The sequence below is a fragment of the Enoplosus armatus genome, chromosome 5, assembly GCF_043641665.1.
Source record: "Enoplosus armatus isolate fEnoArm2 chromosome 5, fEnoArm2.hap1, whole genome shotgun sequence".
NCBI lineage: Eukaryota > Metazoa > Chordata > Actinopteri > Centrarchiformes > Enoplosidae > Enoplosus > Enoplosus armatus.
This window is the reverse complement of record NC_092184.1, coordinates 21,009,710-21,025,940: the sequence shown is the minus strand read 5'-3', so window position 1 is coordinate 21,025,940 and position 16,231 is coordinate 21,009,710. Positions and strand designations below refer to the sequence as shown.

At 41.9% G+C, this 16,231-nt stretch overlaps 1 protein-coding gene across 1 annotated transcript in view; it reads left to right on the top strand.

Moving 5' to 3' along the window:
• clmpb (CXADR like membrane protein b) overlaps positions 1-15,759 on the top strand; it is a 59,283-nt gene extending 43,524 nt beyond the window's left edge. The window contains 6 exon segments of the mRNA XM_070906425.1: positions 2,308-2,459; positions 7,766-7,970; positions 10,771-10,938; positions 12,315-12,437; positions 12,951-13,092; positions 15,366-15,759. Coding sequence (XP_070762526.1) covers positions 2,308-2,459; positions 7,766-7,970; positions 10,771-10,938; positions 12,315-12,437; positions 12,951-13,092; positions 15,366-15,702 — 1,127 coding nt within the window. The 3' untranslated portion in view covers positions 15,703-15,759.
• Positions 15,760-16,231: the final 472 nt, after the last annotated feature.

The following is a 16,231-nucleotide window of genomic DNA, read 5'->3' as shown; positions in this document are numbered from 1 at the left end:
ATCTATCTTTCAGGTAAACTCTTCCATTTACAGAGCGCACAGTTGAAGCATTGGGCAGTTAAGTAGGAGGTGGGAGGTGAGAAAGGAAGCAGGGAGCTCTTATCAGGCCTGCTACCCAGTGCTGGGTTCAGCCCTGGGCTGCTGATGAGTGTGGGAGCACTGATTGCAGAGGCTAGCCTGAGGAGCTGAGGGGAGAAAGTGGGCACAGGTCTCCCAGCAGATCCCTATACCACCATCAAGCATTAACTCGGACCATTAGGTCCAACCATCTGCACACACACATGGTCTGACCACTCTCCCTGTTGAATATTCTTTACACTGCAAAGCTCTCTCTCTCTCTTTTCTGACATCCAAGCTAATATCGGTGGGGAGCCCACAAGATGAATGACCCAGCAAATGCTGCATTAAAAAGTCATAAACGGGGATACCTTCAGGGTCCAGGAGCTCCTCTGTGAGGAGGGGTGGCCCTTATTTTTCTGCTGACTAATGATTTGAACTGAGCAGGTGGTCCAACAGAGCAGAAGGACCTCAGAAATTTGTCCTGTCACTCCTGGGCTGCCAAAACGGACACGCAGACACTCTGCCAACCGTAAAGTGCTCTCTCTCTCTCTGTGAACGCCAATTGGAAACTTGGAAACTTGATTGACAGTGAGTAGCCCGGAGCTCGGGTTTATAGCGGAAGACTCACAAAGTAGAAACAGAGCTTAAACAAAACTTGAGGAACTGCTGAAATCCACCAGATGATTTCATCTGTATGGAAGAAGCGGTTTGTGTGAGGCTACTCTTCGCCCCTGTGTCCTGCGTCAGCACTGACTCATTGGTTTCACAGCACAGAGCTGACATTTTGATTGGCCCAAAGATCACTTATGGGACAGGGTGTTGGCCCCTGTGAGGGTGGACCAGTGAAGAAGTGGACAGACGCCTAGTGAGTGTTGATGCATTCACAGGGCACATTTGGCCTCCTGTGGAACATTTGACAGCATGCGATTGTGCCTGCTGAGCATAAAGGCATTCTTTCATTGAGTAGCTCTGGGTTGAATCACTCCACTGCAGACATAACACCTGAGATTGTACACAGTTTTTGTTCAAATACGTGTCCCACACCATGGTGTTTGTTTATTCTGTGCAAACAAGAGGAAATATTGAACCTCCAAGCTATTAAGCAGCATGATAATGAAAAGGAGATGAAACAATATTTACACAACCTGAACATTCCTGCATGATTCCAAATGAACATGTGCTGGCTGGATAACTTTATTTTAAGCACTCTGAATCCCCCGGAGCTATCGGCTCACAATTAAATTAAAGGCAGGTAGTTAAGTTAAATGTTGTAGAGCCAAAAATATCTGCCTATCTTAGTGGAGCTCTGCAGTATTGTACAGTCTTTCTACCAGGTGGAGGGGGTCGAATATCTTGGCAGTGAACCACCCCCTCTAGACACACACACACACACACACACACACACATACATACACCAACACCATCGATAGCTTCAGCTTCCCGTGACGCCTCTGGCTAATTCCACTCAAGCCCGCCGGGCTGTCCAGCATCCTCCAATAAATTAGCCTTGCTGCTCCCCCACTGAGACACAGGCCCTGACAGTCTGGCCAGTGCCCAAAGTCACTAGCTTGTGCACACACTCATAATTATTGCTACTTTTTACTGCAACCAAAGCTTTTCACTGAGTGGACTGTGGAATTGGAAATGTTCCGTTTGCAATCGCAAATCTCAAACCTGTTTCCATTTTGTCTACTTTGTCACACGTGATAGCAGGAAAGTGGCCAGGGTTAGTTTAGAACATGTTTGTAATTCAAGTGACTCAATAACTTTATCTCTTCAGCTTTACAGCAGACGTGTCCATGTGCAGGCAGTGTAGCTCCTCGGATATCAAAAGCTGTGTACCTTTCCCTCCCAGGCCACAATTCCCCACAGCTGTTGCTGTGAATAAGAATGTGTTTTTTGACTGCCCTTGTCAAAGGGGGTTAACAAAAAGGGCATCATAATATGTCTTTTTGACCTCCTATGCCAAACTCTATTTCCTGTAAAAAAAACAAAAAAACAATCCCCACTCCATCTCTCCTCAGTGTCCAGGAGTGACATGTCTCAGCATGTGTCAGATAGTGATTGGGATTCTGGGTCATATCTCTCGCCGCGTCTTCCGTCTCAATTTCCTCCATCAGCATGGTTTTGCTTCCTATCCGCAGCATCTGCGTCTTGTCTCAAGTTTGGATCAAGCTTGTGTCCCCATCTGACATCTCTCTGCTCCCCCCCTTCCCCCCTCCCTACCTCTCTCCTCCTCTCCCTCAGTTCTATTCAGCCTGCTGTCAGTGGGTGCCCAGACGGAGATGAAGAAGGTCGTTGGGGACAATGCCACCTTACCATGCCACCACCAATTCCCGTCATCCAGCTCTCTTGACATTGAGTGGCTACTGCAGAAACCAAACTCCAAACAGAAAGTGGTGAGATAACTCACTTTTCCTTTGTCATACAGTTTGTCAACACATTAATTGAAATTAGTCCCTTGGAAATTATAAATTCACTGTATCATGACTGTGATAACAAATTACTAGTAGTACTGTTACTGTAGTTACTTTTTTAGGGCATACTTAAGCTACTGCGAAGTACAGCTTAAAAAATTGCAATGTATAACTGGTCACAGGAGCAGTCTGATTTCTGTCCTCTTCAGAAGTCACAGTTTTTATGCTACAGGCAGAACATAAACACACTTTTCATGGCTTTGAATCCTGGAGTTACAGGTTTTGTGGCCTTTGCTAGGGGAATATCAAAATGACAATGGGAGCATTTGTGCTAAAACACAGATCTCTGTCTACTGCCGCCGTTTCCTCCTTCTTTCTGTTTCTCTCTCTCTCTCTCTCTATTCCACACATACACTTTTTTTTATCTATCTTCAATCTTTCCTCCATTTAAGTCATGCTGATTGATTTCCAACAGAAGACATAATAGTTGTACATTAACTCAGTGCCTAAAGTTACTGTGGCACTTCAAGTTTTAGTGCCTCTCACAAAGGAACAATCATGCTGCACAATGTTCCCTGACTGATTTTGTTGTTGTAACCTTGGACCTTTTTCTAGACCATGGCAGGCATAAACACTAGAACAACTTGAACAGAACTGACTGCACTGTTTCGAGCACAGAAACAGCCTTAATTATGGTTTCATCACTTTCCACCTAATGAGTAGCATAACTAACACTAACCCGAAACACTGGAAGCTTTTAAGCTAGCTAGAAATCTCTAACTCAAGCTAACGTCAGATAACAGATGGAGCGGCATAACTGCAGTATTTTTCTTGAACGCAACTTAAGCAGAGACTCCAGGGTCTCTAGAGTTTTACTGTGTTCCAACACACAACTGATGTGAGACTACGCACACACTCCTTTAAGCTCTAAGGAAGGAAAACGTTAGCTCATGGAATAAAGAGTCTACACTGCATATCTGTCACTCTCGAGTGCTCCTTTTTTTCCTTTCCTTTGTTTCTTAAGTTATTATACTTGTTGTGTGTTGTTCTGATTTTCAAGGCTTCACATCATAAGATTGAGTCACATCTGAGCATTTTATCTGTTATATATTCTCTGTTTTTTAAATCTTTTACATTATAGATTAACTTCTAAATAAGGAAAAAGTACAAAAATATAAATACATGATTTATGTTATTGCATGGTCTGCTCTGTTCGGAAAATGCTCCACTTACAGTGATATTTCTTTGGGTTTCCTTTGCTGTGTGTCCAACTGAAAGCTAGAAACTGCACAAAACATGACATCAGTAGAGGGCAGCTGATTCTAGGCTCCATCATATCTTCCAGCCTTAAATGGCAGCACAGCTATTCTGTCCTGAGTAAAGCATCACCTGGCTGAAAGTCTTTTAATGGCCTCAACTTGGTTCTGTGTCTCACAGCCTCTGCAGACGTCTTGGTATCGTTTCACTGGTTTTGAATCATCGCCTTTCTTCACCCAAATTGAACGTAGTATCTGATAACAGACAGAGCGTAAAATCTCACCAGCCTTCTGTCGGAAAAAAAGAGATTTCCTTTCTCTTTTGAAGTCGTTTGTTCATTCACTGATGTGTTGGTTAGCACAGAGAAGCGTAACACTGTGAGAAAGAAAAGAAAAGGAGTGCGTGGACCAGGAATGAAAGAAAGGGGAGAACAAGTGTCTTACGCTTTGATGATTCAGAGGGGGGCTGCCACATTGCGATGAATATTTAACGGGAAGATAACATTGAAGGCGCCATTAATTAAAATCAAACGTCTGAAAATTTGATTAGGAAAGAGACTGTGCCTGTAGCGGAATGAATAAATCATTCTTTTGTTCTGCTGGAAGGCCATGTTGAGAGGGAAAGAGCATCTTGTCAACATTTAGCCTCTGTTAGCAAATGTACAGGCTACATGTGTAAAGGACACAGAGGGGCTTGAGACAGGACATGAGAGGGGGCCCTCTATGAATCTCACCAAAGTTCATCTACATTCCTCAGGACGAATAGCAAAAGGCCAGCTCTCGTGGTGTCCCCTGTGCTGACCTACAGCTATGGAAAACCCATATCACTGTGTATTACCGTAGCGACAGCTGTGGCACAGACCTGGAAGGATGTCATTTTCCAAAAAAACTATGAAAATTAAGCTGCTTAAAGCTGAAAATCTTAACTTTCCACAAATTATCATTCTTTCTTAGAAAATACACCAGCAGCAGTGTGATACAAGGTCTAACTGCATGCAGTTGATTTTCAGTGCAAGAAAATACAAATTTGCTGCCCTTCCAAACATACAAGTTTGAACATACTTTATTGGCATTTATTACGAGGACAGTTGTAGCCCACTGAGCTGATTAATATCCATTAATATTAGAGTGAGAAAGTGGAGTGTCTCCAACAATGGGAAATATGACGGCGTCTGTATTGTTTTGTACTTCTTCTTCTTCTGTTAACGTTACATTTTGGACGATGTTTTAATACAAAACCTAAATGTCTTGAATCTTAATGCTCTTGATTTGTGTGTAATCTGGTCAGAATAATCCTTAACAATCCTTCCTTGATCACAGAATAGGTATATAGCTGTCATGTGGTTCTGTCATGTGGTTCACTTAATATTAAATGTTTTTATTTGTGAAAATAACCTTGCAAGTCAACAAAAAATGAATTTAAAACATTTTTACTGTAGTAAGTAAAAAATAAACACTCCATGTCTGCATACAGTATTTTCATTTTTACTGGATAAACAAACCACCTCATTTTAATTGCAAACTATGCTAACAGCCCGTGGCTATTTTACTATATTCCTCTTAAATTCCTCACACTCACCGGGACTTTCACTATCTCTCTATCGTGTCATAAGAACGTGTTCAGAGTACACCCAGAGATAACCAGAAGCATAAATACACATACACATGTAGAGTTGTCTATACTCATGTATATGTGAGTAATAAATGTCCAGAGTTCATGAAGGCAGCAGAACTGTGCCCACAGGCAGATGCTTTTTAAAATATGTCCCACTTTGTTTAGGTGCCAGGGCCGTGCGGCTCTGTGCCTGAAGCTGTGTTACAGTAATGTATTTCTGTTTGCATTCATAGTGAGTTTGTATGTTTGCTTAAAAGCCAGGTTGTGTGTGTAGGTCTGTGCATGTGTATGTGTGTGTGTGTAAATGGCCAGTCGTCACCTGTGCTCACAGCAGGTGCCCCTGTTTCTTAGGCACTGATGCACTGTGGCACCGGCATTTAGCAGTCCCCATCTGCAGGCTCTCACTTGCCCTGAGTAATAGGCCACTGTGACAGCTGTGTTTGTTTGTGTTTGTGTATGTGGATGGAGAGAGAGAGAGAGAGAGAGAGAGAGAGAGAGGCAAAGAGAAACAAGGAGAGGATAGAAATAAGCAAAGACATAAGCAGGCAGAGAAGAGAAAATTAAAGCTGTCCAGCACAGGTTTACAGATGTTAGACGTCTACAGTGAAATTTACAGTCATGACATTTTTCCTTTGAAGACCCAGTCTTTGCAAACATCAATGTGACGTGTGCTAAAATGAAGGGGAAAGAAGAATAGATTGACCATAACACAAACTTCTTTTTCTGTACCAGCCTAATTTTGATGTTTGTTTCAAAGTTCTGACAAAGACACACTTCATCTGATCATTGTTTCATTTGTGTTTTGTATTTTATTTGTTTACAGGCAAATACAAAAGTCCTCTAATAAGCAAATCATAAAGTAGTAGTCATCGTATATATATGCATCTGAATTGAAATTAGCATGCACCTACCTACATACACACATACATGCACTTTACGCATATGCACACATAGTTACAAATAGATGTATACACACATGGATACACATGCACATACATTACTGCATATTAATAACAGTCCTGCTGTTCCCCCACAGTAACAAATCAATTCATAGTATGAAGTATTAATGGATCATCACACATGTGTCCTGTATCTCTATATAAATGAACAGTCATAACAGCCAGGTTTTGTCACCTACAATACTAGTAGTTGTTTATTGTGAACACTAAATTGAGAGATCCAGAGCTCCCCATGTCATGATACTGCCCAGCTAGTCCTAATATATACACATGCTAATTTGTTGATGGAGCAAGCGGTATACGCTGACAATAGCATAATGCACCGAAGAGTTATGGCAGTAACACTGCAGCGACATCTGCCAAACAGGCCATGGTACAAAAAAGCAGTATCACATCATAAAATAAAAGAATAACTTTTGGGTTTTTTTGTGAAGACTGAAATAATTTGTAGGAAAAGAGTTCAGGAGTTTTGTGCCAAAATGTAAAGTGCTTTAAAATGGCAACTTTGCTACACTACTAGATCCAGATCACTGAAATCTGTTCAGTAGATTTTTAGAATTCCTGCTAAATAACTAACAAGACAAACATGAGTGGAAAAAAACACAGAACATTTCGTGTCTAAACATACATTATAGGTGACTGTGTACTTTGGACTATGTTGAGTGTGGGCTATTTGTTCAGTTCTCTAGCCTTTTGTTTTAGCCAGAGTGCTAACATCACATCAGTGCCGCTGTGGGTATTTTAATCTTTTATCTAAGCACCAGAATAGATTTTTATTTGGTCAATTTGACAGCTCCGCTTGTAGAAAGCGCATCAGGAGATAACGGCGCTCACAGATAATCAGCTAAATGAACACTGGCAGGATACTGGCATTCTAGCAAATGCATTCATTTGTAAAATATTATTTCCCAAGTGTTAATTAAAAAGTGATTGTTAACAATGTTACCCATGAGTGCTGGTATTCTGTCTTTCTCAAGACTGTGCACCCAGCGAGGGACTATGTGGATATGTTGGAGCTCTACATACACCATCATTAGAGTTTTTTAAATGTGAGAATTTTAAATGTTAATGGCAGGGTACCAGTCTAATATGTCAAGGGTATTACTGTTGGGAGAAATTCAGTTAACCAAACAAGTTGTTAAGTGATATGAAAGTCTTATTTGAGAGACTGGTTGCATTAATTAGATGTATACTGATATCACCAACGATTAAAATGTTAGTTTACATTCAGGTCCAGGAGAAATTGGAAAATTCTTCTGAAAGGAAGAGTAAGGCAAATTAAGTGCAGTGGGACAGCTATAATTTAGATGTAGCCTTCAGTGCTTTTCACACAAGATCATTTGGTATTTAGTTGATGTAGTCACAAAAACGCCACAGAAGGACATGTGCCTGCTAACCTTCCTACTGAGTTGAACACAATGTTAAAATAAATCTCTTATTTTCTTCTCTTCGATATAGATCATCACCTTCTTTGGGGGCCAGGTGTACACCAATGAGGCGACGGGCACAGAGGCCAGCCGTCTGTCCTTTGCTGGGGAGTACCTGGGTGGAGATGCCTCCCTGCTGATCAGTGACCTGCTGCTGACCGACTCCGGGGAATACTACTGTAAAGTCAAGACTGGGGGAAAGTACCACTGGAGCCAGGTCAACCTCATTGTACTGGGTGAGTGTTGTCAGACACACTGTAATATACACACACACACCCACACAGGTGCCCACACGCATGCACGTTATGGTACATCAGGTTATGAAGACATCCAAACCCATTTGTACATATATACACGCACAAATCTCACACACACACACACACATAGACCTAATCACTGAATCATTAGCCTGGCACATTTCCTCCGTCATGCTGACTGATCTAATGATTCAATTTGATTCAGACAGAGTGATTTGATTTTGCTCATGCTGTTTGGGTTGGTTTGGATTGGTTTGTTGATGAGGTGAGACCAGAAGCACACGACTGCGTCTGGAAGAGCATAGGACTGATTGATTATGTTCGGGTCTGAGTTACATGGACAAGCATCAAGTTCAATTCTTTATATGCCTATAGCACAGGCTAATGCATTTGTGTGTGTCTATGAGAAAACAGACCCTGCTCTAAGTTTGAGGGACATTCTGTAATGAAATTTAGTGGTTGAAAATGACATTGAAAAAAGTCAACTGTCATCAATCAAACTACTGATAAGCTACTGAGGAAAATTATTTGCAGTCATGTCTTAGCTCGTGCGACTATAGAAAAGCCTGTTTTAGCCTCATGCGCCGCAGCAAAGTCACCATTATACATTTTATCCCCCTTCTTTTTGTTTTCTTCATTTGCCCAGTATACAGATGGTTATAAATGGCTTAGCAGCTAGCTCAGTGGTAATATCTGTCTCTGCCTGCATATCTCAAATAGCTAAACAACTCTGAAGGACGGACAGCAAAAGGGGAGCGGCTGTACCACAAAAGCCAGCCACAAACTCCGGCGGGAGGAGCAAGATCGTTCTCAATGTCAGAAAAGCAGGCGATTTATTAAAACATCATGGGAGATTAGTTCAACCCGCGGTTATTGGTTTTCTAATGGAACAGTCTGTTAATCCTCTCGCTCTCACTCTCCTCTCTCTTCCATAAAGACATTTCAGTGAGTTAATGCCTCGATTTTTACAAATTGCCCTCAGCTTTGCGGTGACACTTTCGATTTTGAGAGAGACGAACATTTGCATTTTTCTCTCGCTCCCCACGCTAAGATAATAGCTTGGCAGCCGAGCTGGTAGCTGGCTTGGCATGAGAGGCGAGTGTGTCAGTGTACGTATTTGTGTGCGCGCCAGGGTTTATGCGTGCCTCCAGTGGTTGTGTATGCATTGATGTGCAAGCTTGAACGTTAATGCCTGGATGCCTGCACTGTTCTTGTTAAAGAGTGTGTGGATTTGCAGATTTTTGACTTGAGCGTGAAAGTGTGTGTGTATTTTTGTGTGTGTGTGTGTCTGTGTGTATATATATATATATATATATATAGAGCAAATATAGGTGTGTTTGAATTTGTTCTGCTACAGTGAGGCCTAACTGACCCTCACAGAGCTGCGAGATTCACAGGCAGATGGGGATGGGACAGAGAAAAGGAGGGTTAGACGAACAAAGGGAGGGACACACATGAGATATCTGGCTTTATGTACCAGCTACCGCTAACTCACTACATTATAGCATTACAGAGTTGCCTATACTGCAACTTTGCTGACAAGCAGCAACAGCCAAATACACAAAAGTTGACACTGCTAATATGACAGCGAAACAAAAATACAAAATAGGTGTTTAAATTTAGTTCGCCACTGATCTAAAAATATGTCATTTGGGAGGGAGAAAACAGTGTGCTATTTTCCTGCTTTTATAGCTTTGCTGTGCCTCTAAGCGTGTATCTAAACAGAGCAGCTGTACAGGGCTCAGCAGGCACCAGCTATACTGTACTGTGCCTCCAGCTACTGGACTATGACCAAAACCTTTAACCTGTGGAGAACATATTACCACAAGCGTTCACAGCCAGCTTTGGAGTCACATTGATCCATTCCCTATGGGATTGTGGGGGGGGGGGGGTTTCTGTGTGTTTCACCAGCTCATGGCGCGCTTATCCTCATTAAAGATTGTAAATGACACCAGTAATGGATATAGATAGACACATTCAAATAAAGTTTATAATGTATGTTAAACATTTCACCTATATGCGACCCACTTTTATGCCTTTGCTTTTGATTTTATGTAGTGTTTTATTCTGATAAAGGTGACAATGGTGTTGGTCTGTTCCACTTTGCTTTACATTACGGCATAACTCAGTTATGCTTGTGCTTCAGAACATTTTCTATTTAAAGTGAAAATCCATTAATTCAACTCATTTTAGACAGAGAATAATATCGTCGACAATGAATGGAAGATGGATTTTATGAACTCATAGAAGATTTGTTTTAGCTTTTATGTTTTATTTTATAATAGCAATAACAGTTCAAAATTAGAAACTGTGTCTATGTTCCCATATAATCACACAGGCCACAGTTTCAGTACCTGAATCTCTCATTCAGTGTCAATAAGTTGGAACAACTACAGAAAGCCTGTTTTGATGGTGCTACAGGTCTTGTATCTTTGGCTAATTAAAAGCTTTATGTCTGCAAATTAAATAATAACAAAAGCTCAGTTAACTTTAAATGACTATATTTGCCTTTTTTTCTTTTATTTTTGACTATACATATTACTGATACAGTACATGTAAGATTTGTGCAGTATTTAGTGTTCTGCCTTACCTTTCGTTGCTTGTTCTATTACTTTTCTCTGTTATTACATCACAATAGGTAGGCATCATCTAAATGGTTGAAATTTAAGAAGAAGTACATGCGTTATAAGTATCTGTACCAATGTGATAAAGAACAAAAGTTCACTTGTTTGTTGCACATTGGTATTAAAATGCTGCTGATTCCCACGTGTTTTTACAGTCAAACCCTCCAAGCCCAGGTGCTGGATGGATGGCAAACTCCTGGAGGGCAGTGATGTCAAGCTGAGCTGTAAGTCCAGTGATGGTTCTGACCCCATCAGCTACAAGTGGGAGCGAGTACTGGACAAAGGCAAGAGTCTGGGCAAATTGCCAAACCTGGCGCTGATAGGTAAGGAAAATAATTGGCACTCCACTGACATGTTATTTCACCATTCAAGCCCTCTGCAGAGAAATGCCATGAAGATTCGTTTTCATGTTAGTGATTTTTTTATAGGCTGCTTTTATCCAAGGAAGCGTTTGCCTGACCACACCGCCTTTTCCTCCCGCCTAAATCTGTCCAGTACAACTACATCCTCCTGGTGGCTCTCTGAGCTGATTCACCAGATGAATTAACAGTTACAATGCTTTACTAAAGGGCACTTAGATAGACTCATTTGTCCCAATTAGGCCACTGATTCTACATGCCTTTCTTCCTTTTAGACCAATACCAGTGCTACCATCTACAGCTAAAGATCACATTATGCATACTACATTTATTTTTTTCCAGGAAATCAAACAGAACAAAGCCCTGTGATTTCTAGTTGTACTCTGTTGGGATGAGTTATATAAACATGAGGATCCAGGCTGATACTGTGATCTAATGACGATGCCTGTGACATTGAAATGTCAGCCTGGCTCGAGTGAATTATACCTGCATGCATGAAGTCAGTGTGAACAGTGTCAGTTTTTTTCTTGGATTGTGTGTAAAGTGGAGAAAATCAAATGTAATAACTGGACTGGCAGCTCCCACTACATTCTGTACCAAAAAAAACATTGGCTGGGTAGTCGCCCTGAGGCACACTTCATTCACATGGTGTGGATTCTGGCATTCCTCTTGGATCATAACCAAGCATATCCGCTTCTAAATAGTAACAGAGACAGTTTATTGCAGAAAAGCTAATGGTAGGGCAATTCTCTCTACTGTGTATTCTCTAAACCGGCATAAACACCCCCAGGGTGCCAACCTCTCTGTCTCAGTTTTCCCTCCAGTGTTCAACTGGCATCCATGATGGCACGTGCCCAGACAAAAACCTTCAAATTAATGACCTCCACCAAACAACACCTGTTCAGTCTAATTAGTTTTCATTGGACGATAACACACAGCGTCAGCAGCCATTATTTATGGGTCTGGTGAAAGGTAATATCACATGGTTGTCATTGGTGGGGATGACTAAATGTCCCATGGGGCTGTGGGGCTCCATCGCTCTCTCAGACACGCTCCTGCTACTCCCTTCAAGTCCTCCTCAGTGTGATGGCCCTCCTTCTTAAATAAACACTCCATCAGTCTCTCTCTCTCTCTCTCTCTCGCTCCCTCATGTTTCTTCCCACTATCTCTCTCTCCCTTTCTTCAGCCATAATATACATTTCAGTTGTCGATCCTGTCCTGCACATGTAATTGACACTGCGGATAAACATGCAGGAATGCAAAACAATATACAGGAAACACTTGCACACAAATAGTTATTTGTAACAAAAAAAAACTAACTACTGTTTTAAATTCCCCAGATCTCAAGAACCCAGAGATTGTGACCCTGAGGAATCTCACCATGGACAGCACAGGTGTCTACAGGTGCACAGCGAGCAATGACGTGGGAGAGGAAAACTGCACCATAGAGGTCACAATGCAGCGTGAGTTTAGGGAGGGAAGGCAGAGTCGACCTCGCAGCGCTCACCTCACACCAAACTGCCGCACTGATTGATGGTTATTGTTTCAAACCGCAGCTGGAAATACATTCATTCCCCTCCCCGCCGTTCCATCTACCTCCCCACACCCTCACCCTCCCCATTCTCCCCCAGTGCTCCAACACTATAGGGACTGCACTAAACTTAAACTGGTGGCTGCTGGTCATCACCTATGCTCCAGCTGTTATGCTTCACTGTCACACATACATTTCCTGAGAGGCAAAGGACAGTTGGGGTCATATGTGGAGAGAGTGACACATCTAGTAGCTCAGCAGAAACAGTTTGATATCCCTGGTGTTAAATTGAATTTGGGCCCCGTGGCACAAATGTAGGGAGTGTTGAAGTATTTCCAGTAAATGAGGAGGGACCATAAGTATTTGTGAATTTAAGATTAAGAATTAATAATATGTGACAATAAGTGTCTCTCGTCACTCATCCCTTCCTCTTTTCCATTCACAGATGTGAGGGATGTAGGTATGGTAGCGGGGGCAGTGGTGGGAATATCCCTCGGTGTCCTCATTGTCATATTAATCATCTGGCTCGTCTTCCGGAAGAAAGAGAAAAAGAAGTACGAGGAGGAGGAGACTCCAAATGAGATCAGGTTTGCTCATCCTCTTTTCCTCTCTGACTGGTTCACCTTTTTTTTGTTGCCATTTTTTACTATTTTTCTGGTTAAAATTGTGTGGATGTGTGAGATTATAGTACAGATAGTTATGCGTGTGTTTCTCTATGTATTCTTTCATTTCATTATTCTCTGTGGGGCTGTTGCTCTGTTAGTTTAGCTCTTACACTTTTAAATTAGTTCAAATCTGTTGCTGTCATGCAGAAACTACCTGCCACTTGTTCTGTCGATACACTCTACTACTGCTCTAGGTATGAACCTAATGTAATATTGTATAATTACATGCATTTAAAATGTGTAATATCTGCCTTAATAAGGTTTAAAGCCAGGTCGATTTTTTTTATTATCTGACATTTTATCTGAAACCATGTGGATGCAATACCTCATGCAAAAACAAGGTATCTCATGTGAGAGACAGACAGAGGCATGTGGGGTATAATGAGGCAGAAAAAAGGTACCTTGCAACAATACAAATATAGCCTTCTTCAGCCACCTGGGGCCGGGGGTGGTGCACCTGGAGAGGTGGGTGCTGCAGCACCCTCAGTACACGTACTTGTAGTAGTTTAGCAGGATATATGATATACTTACTGCATACACAGTTTGCAGGTGAGCCGCAAGAAAAAAATGCAAAACAAATGAAAAAGTTAATGTTACAATTAACCTAGGTTTTATGTCCACATTTTTGCTTTGTTATGCTTTCCCATAATGAAACTGTGAGAATAACGCATTTTAAGTGTCAAGTATTTTATAATAATTGATATTCACATACTGTAACTGTAAATACATGTTATTCTATTCAACAGTGTTTTCTGACTGCTTAGCAATTGCTTTAAAAAAAAGTAAAAGAGTTGATAGCACATCTGATTTAGCTGCATTTCAGCTGAACATGATTTTAGCACATAGCTGAGCGTTACCCTGTGTGTGCTACCCCATAAGCACCAGTTCAACCGAAACCGTTCTAAACCAGTTACAGTGAGCAAGTCAAACGCTAACGCAGCAACAGCCCATGACATGCTTGGTTGTGTTTGCTATCTGTCTGTCTGCCTGCCTATCTATGCGTGTCTAAAAATAAAAACAACTACAAGGTCAAGTGTTCATTGATTATCTTTTAAGAGCCTTCTTTTCACACCTCCTTTGTATTTCTGGGTGTTTGTGTGTGTGTGTCTGTGTTTGTGGCATCAGAGCTGAGGGATCACACACTAGTGTTTATTTCTCACTCTAAAACCTGCGTGCTTTGTTGGACCCTGTAGACCGCTAATGACACTTGTAAAAGCAATAGCATTTTTTTGTGACAGACTGGAGTTGGTGTAGGTGCATATTTACTGATGTAACAATGAATAATGCAGCATGGTTGAGGGACAGCTTCAAGTAAATAATGTAGATGTGATGAAGTGTTTCCTGTTTTTATACCATGTTAAGAGTCTGAGCCTTTCCACTAATGTGCTCGAGCAGCAGCTTCAGTGACGCACATCTCTTGGGTATGGATTTGGAACCAACCTCCCTGCTGTTTAAAGATTTTATTTTATTCTTCCCAGAGTTATAGAACCTCTTCTCGTGTGTCTGAGAAGTAGACAGAGTACCATGTAGCTAGCAGTGCACAGATGAGAGGTTTCTATTTCTGACTTTCTGTAGAGAATCATAAGCCTTATATCAATGGAATGATATTACCTGGTGACAACCCACGCACCCTGGTGACCTGGTGACAGTGATTTATAATAACTGCAAAGCTGCTCTGCAATTTCAATACCATCCAAGGAACAATCACAGCACAAATTACCTTAGTTTCAGTGATTAATGCTTCTCTCAATTTTAAGTTGTTTTGCCGTGCAGTTTTTGTTTGTCTGTGCTATTTTGTAAAATTTTTGTCCTTCTTCTCTCATGAAAGTAGAATTATAATGGAAAGTTTGCATTGTGTTCTCAGCAAAAACTTTTTTTTCCTTCAGCAATTGTATCTGGGGAACCAGTGATTTCAGCAGATTTCATTATTTCATGCAAATTAGCTTCACAAAACTCAGGGGCTGGGGGGTATCTCATGAATTACATGAGGTCCCCACATAATACTAGTCCCATGTGAATAAGGTCTTAAAATAGTGTTAGGGAATGGCACTGTGTTGTGCTGTTTTGTGGTTCATTGTGTGTGTGTTTGTGTGTGTGGATTCCTTCTCTCTATTTTTAGAAGCACAGTTGATATATAATAAATGGACCTTCATCATCATTGTTTGCTTTGTGTGTGTGTGTGTTTCTAACCGCAGGGAGGATGCGGAGGCTCCCAAGGCTAAGCTAGTGAAGCCCAACTCCCTGTCCTCGTCCCGTTCCGGTAGCTCACGCTCCGGTGCCTCCTCCACCCAGTCCATGGTGCACAACAGCGCCCAGCGTGGTCACCGCCCCCGCCCACCTGCTGTAGCAGCTCTCAAGGAAAATGGACAGCCTCCAGGCTTCCCACAGTCCCCTCCAGCCTACACTGCAGTGGTGCCCTCCAAGACCCCTGAGCCCCCTGCCACTCCCAAATACAACTCCAGGAACATGTCTGGGCCCACACCCCCAACCCTCATGGTCCCCGCCCAGACCAAGGCCTTTCAGACTGTGTAGGACTGAAAGCCAACTCCTTCCTGCAGCCATGTGAGACTCCCATCCCAGCCCAAGCCACCTAGCCCCCTCCCAAAGACTAAGACTCTTCCATAAACAAAGAAATGCAACTAGTTAAAAGGATGTAATTAAAAGAATCAATACTCTAAGTCCAAAAGTACTTTTCATGAATGCATACTTAAAAAGGGAAAATAAGACATGCTTGCCCCCTACTGAATTACATAAAACAACAAAACAAAACAAAAAACAAGACCCGAGATGCAACACAGTTTGTGTCTCATGGCTAAAGGCAGAACTTATTTTCTGAGTTCCTTCTTTTGGCTTTTGAAGGCACAGGGAAGCCCCATGTGCAGCGAGGTGGAAGGGCCCCCCCCCCCCCCCCCCCCAGTAGAGCTTTTATTTATTTATCAAATCAAAGGGTAAGGCATGCAGTGGAGGAAAAGAGAGGGGGGGGTACCAATGGAGTCATACAGAGCTTTGGTTGTCGGCTAATACAAGATGGATACAAGCAGGCTGTAAAACAAGAAGGAAG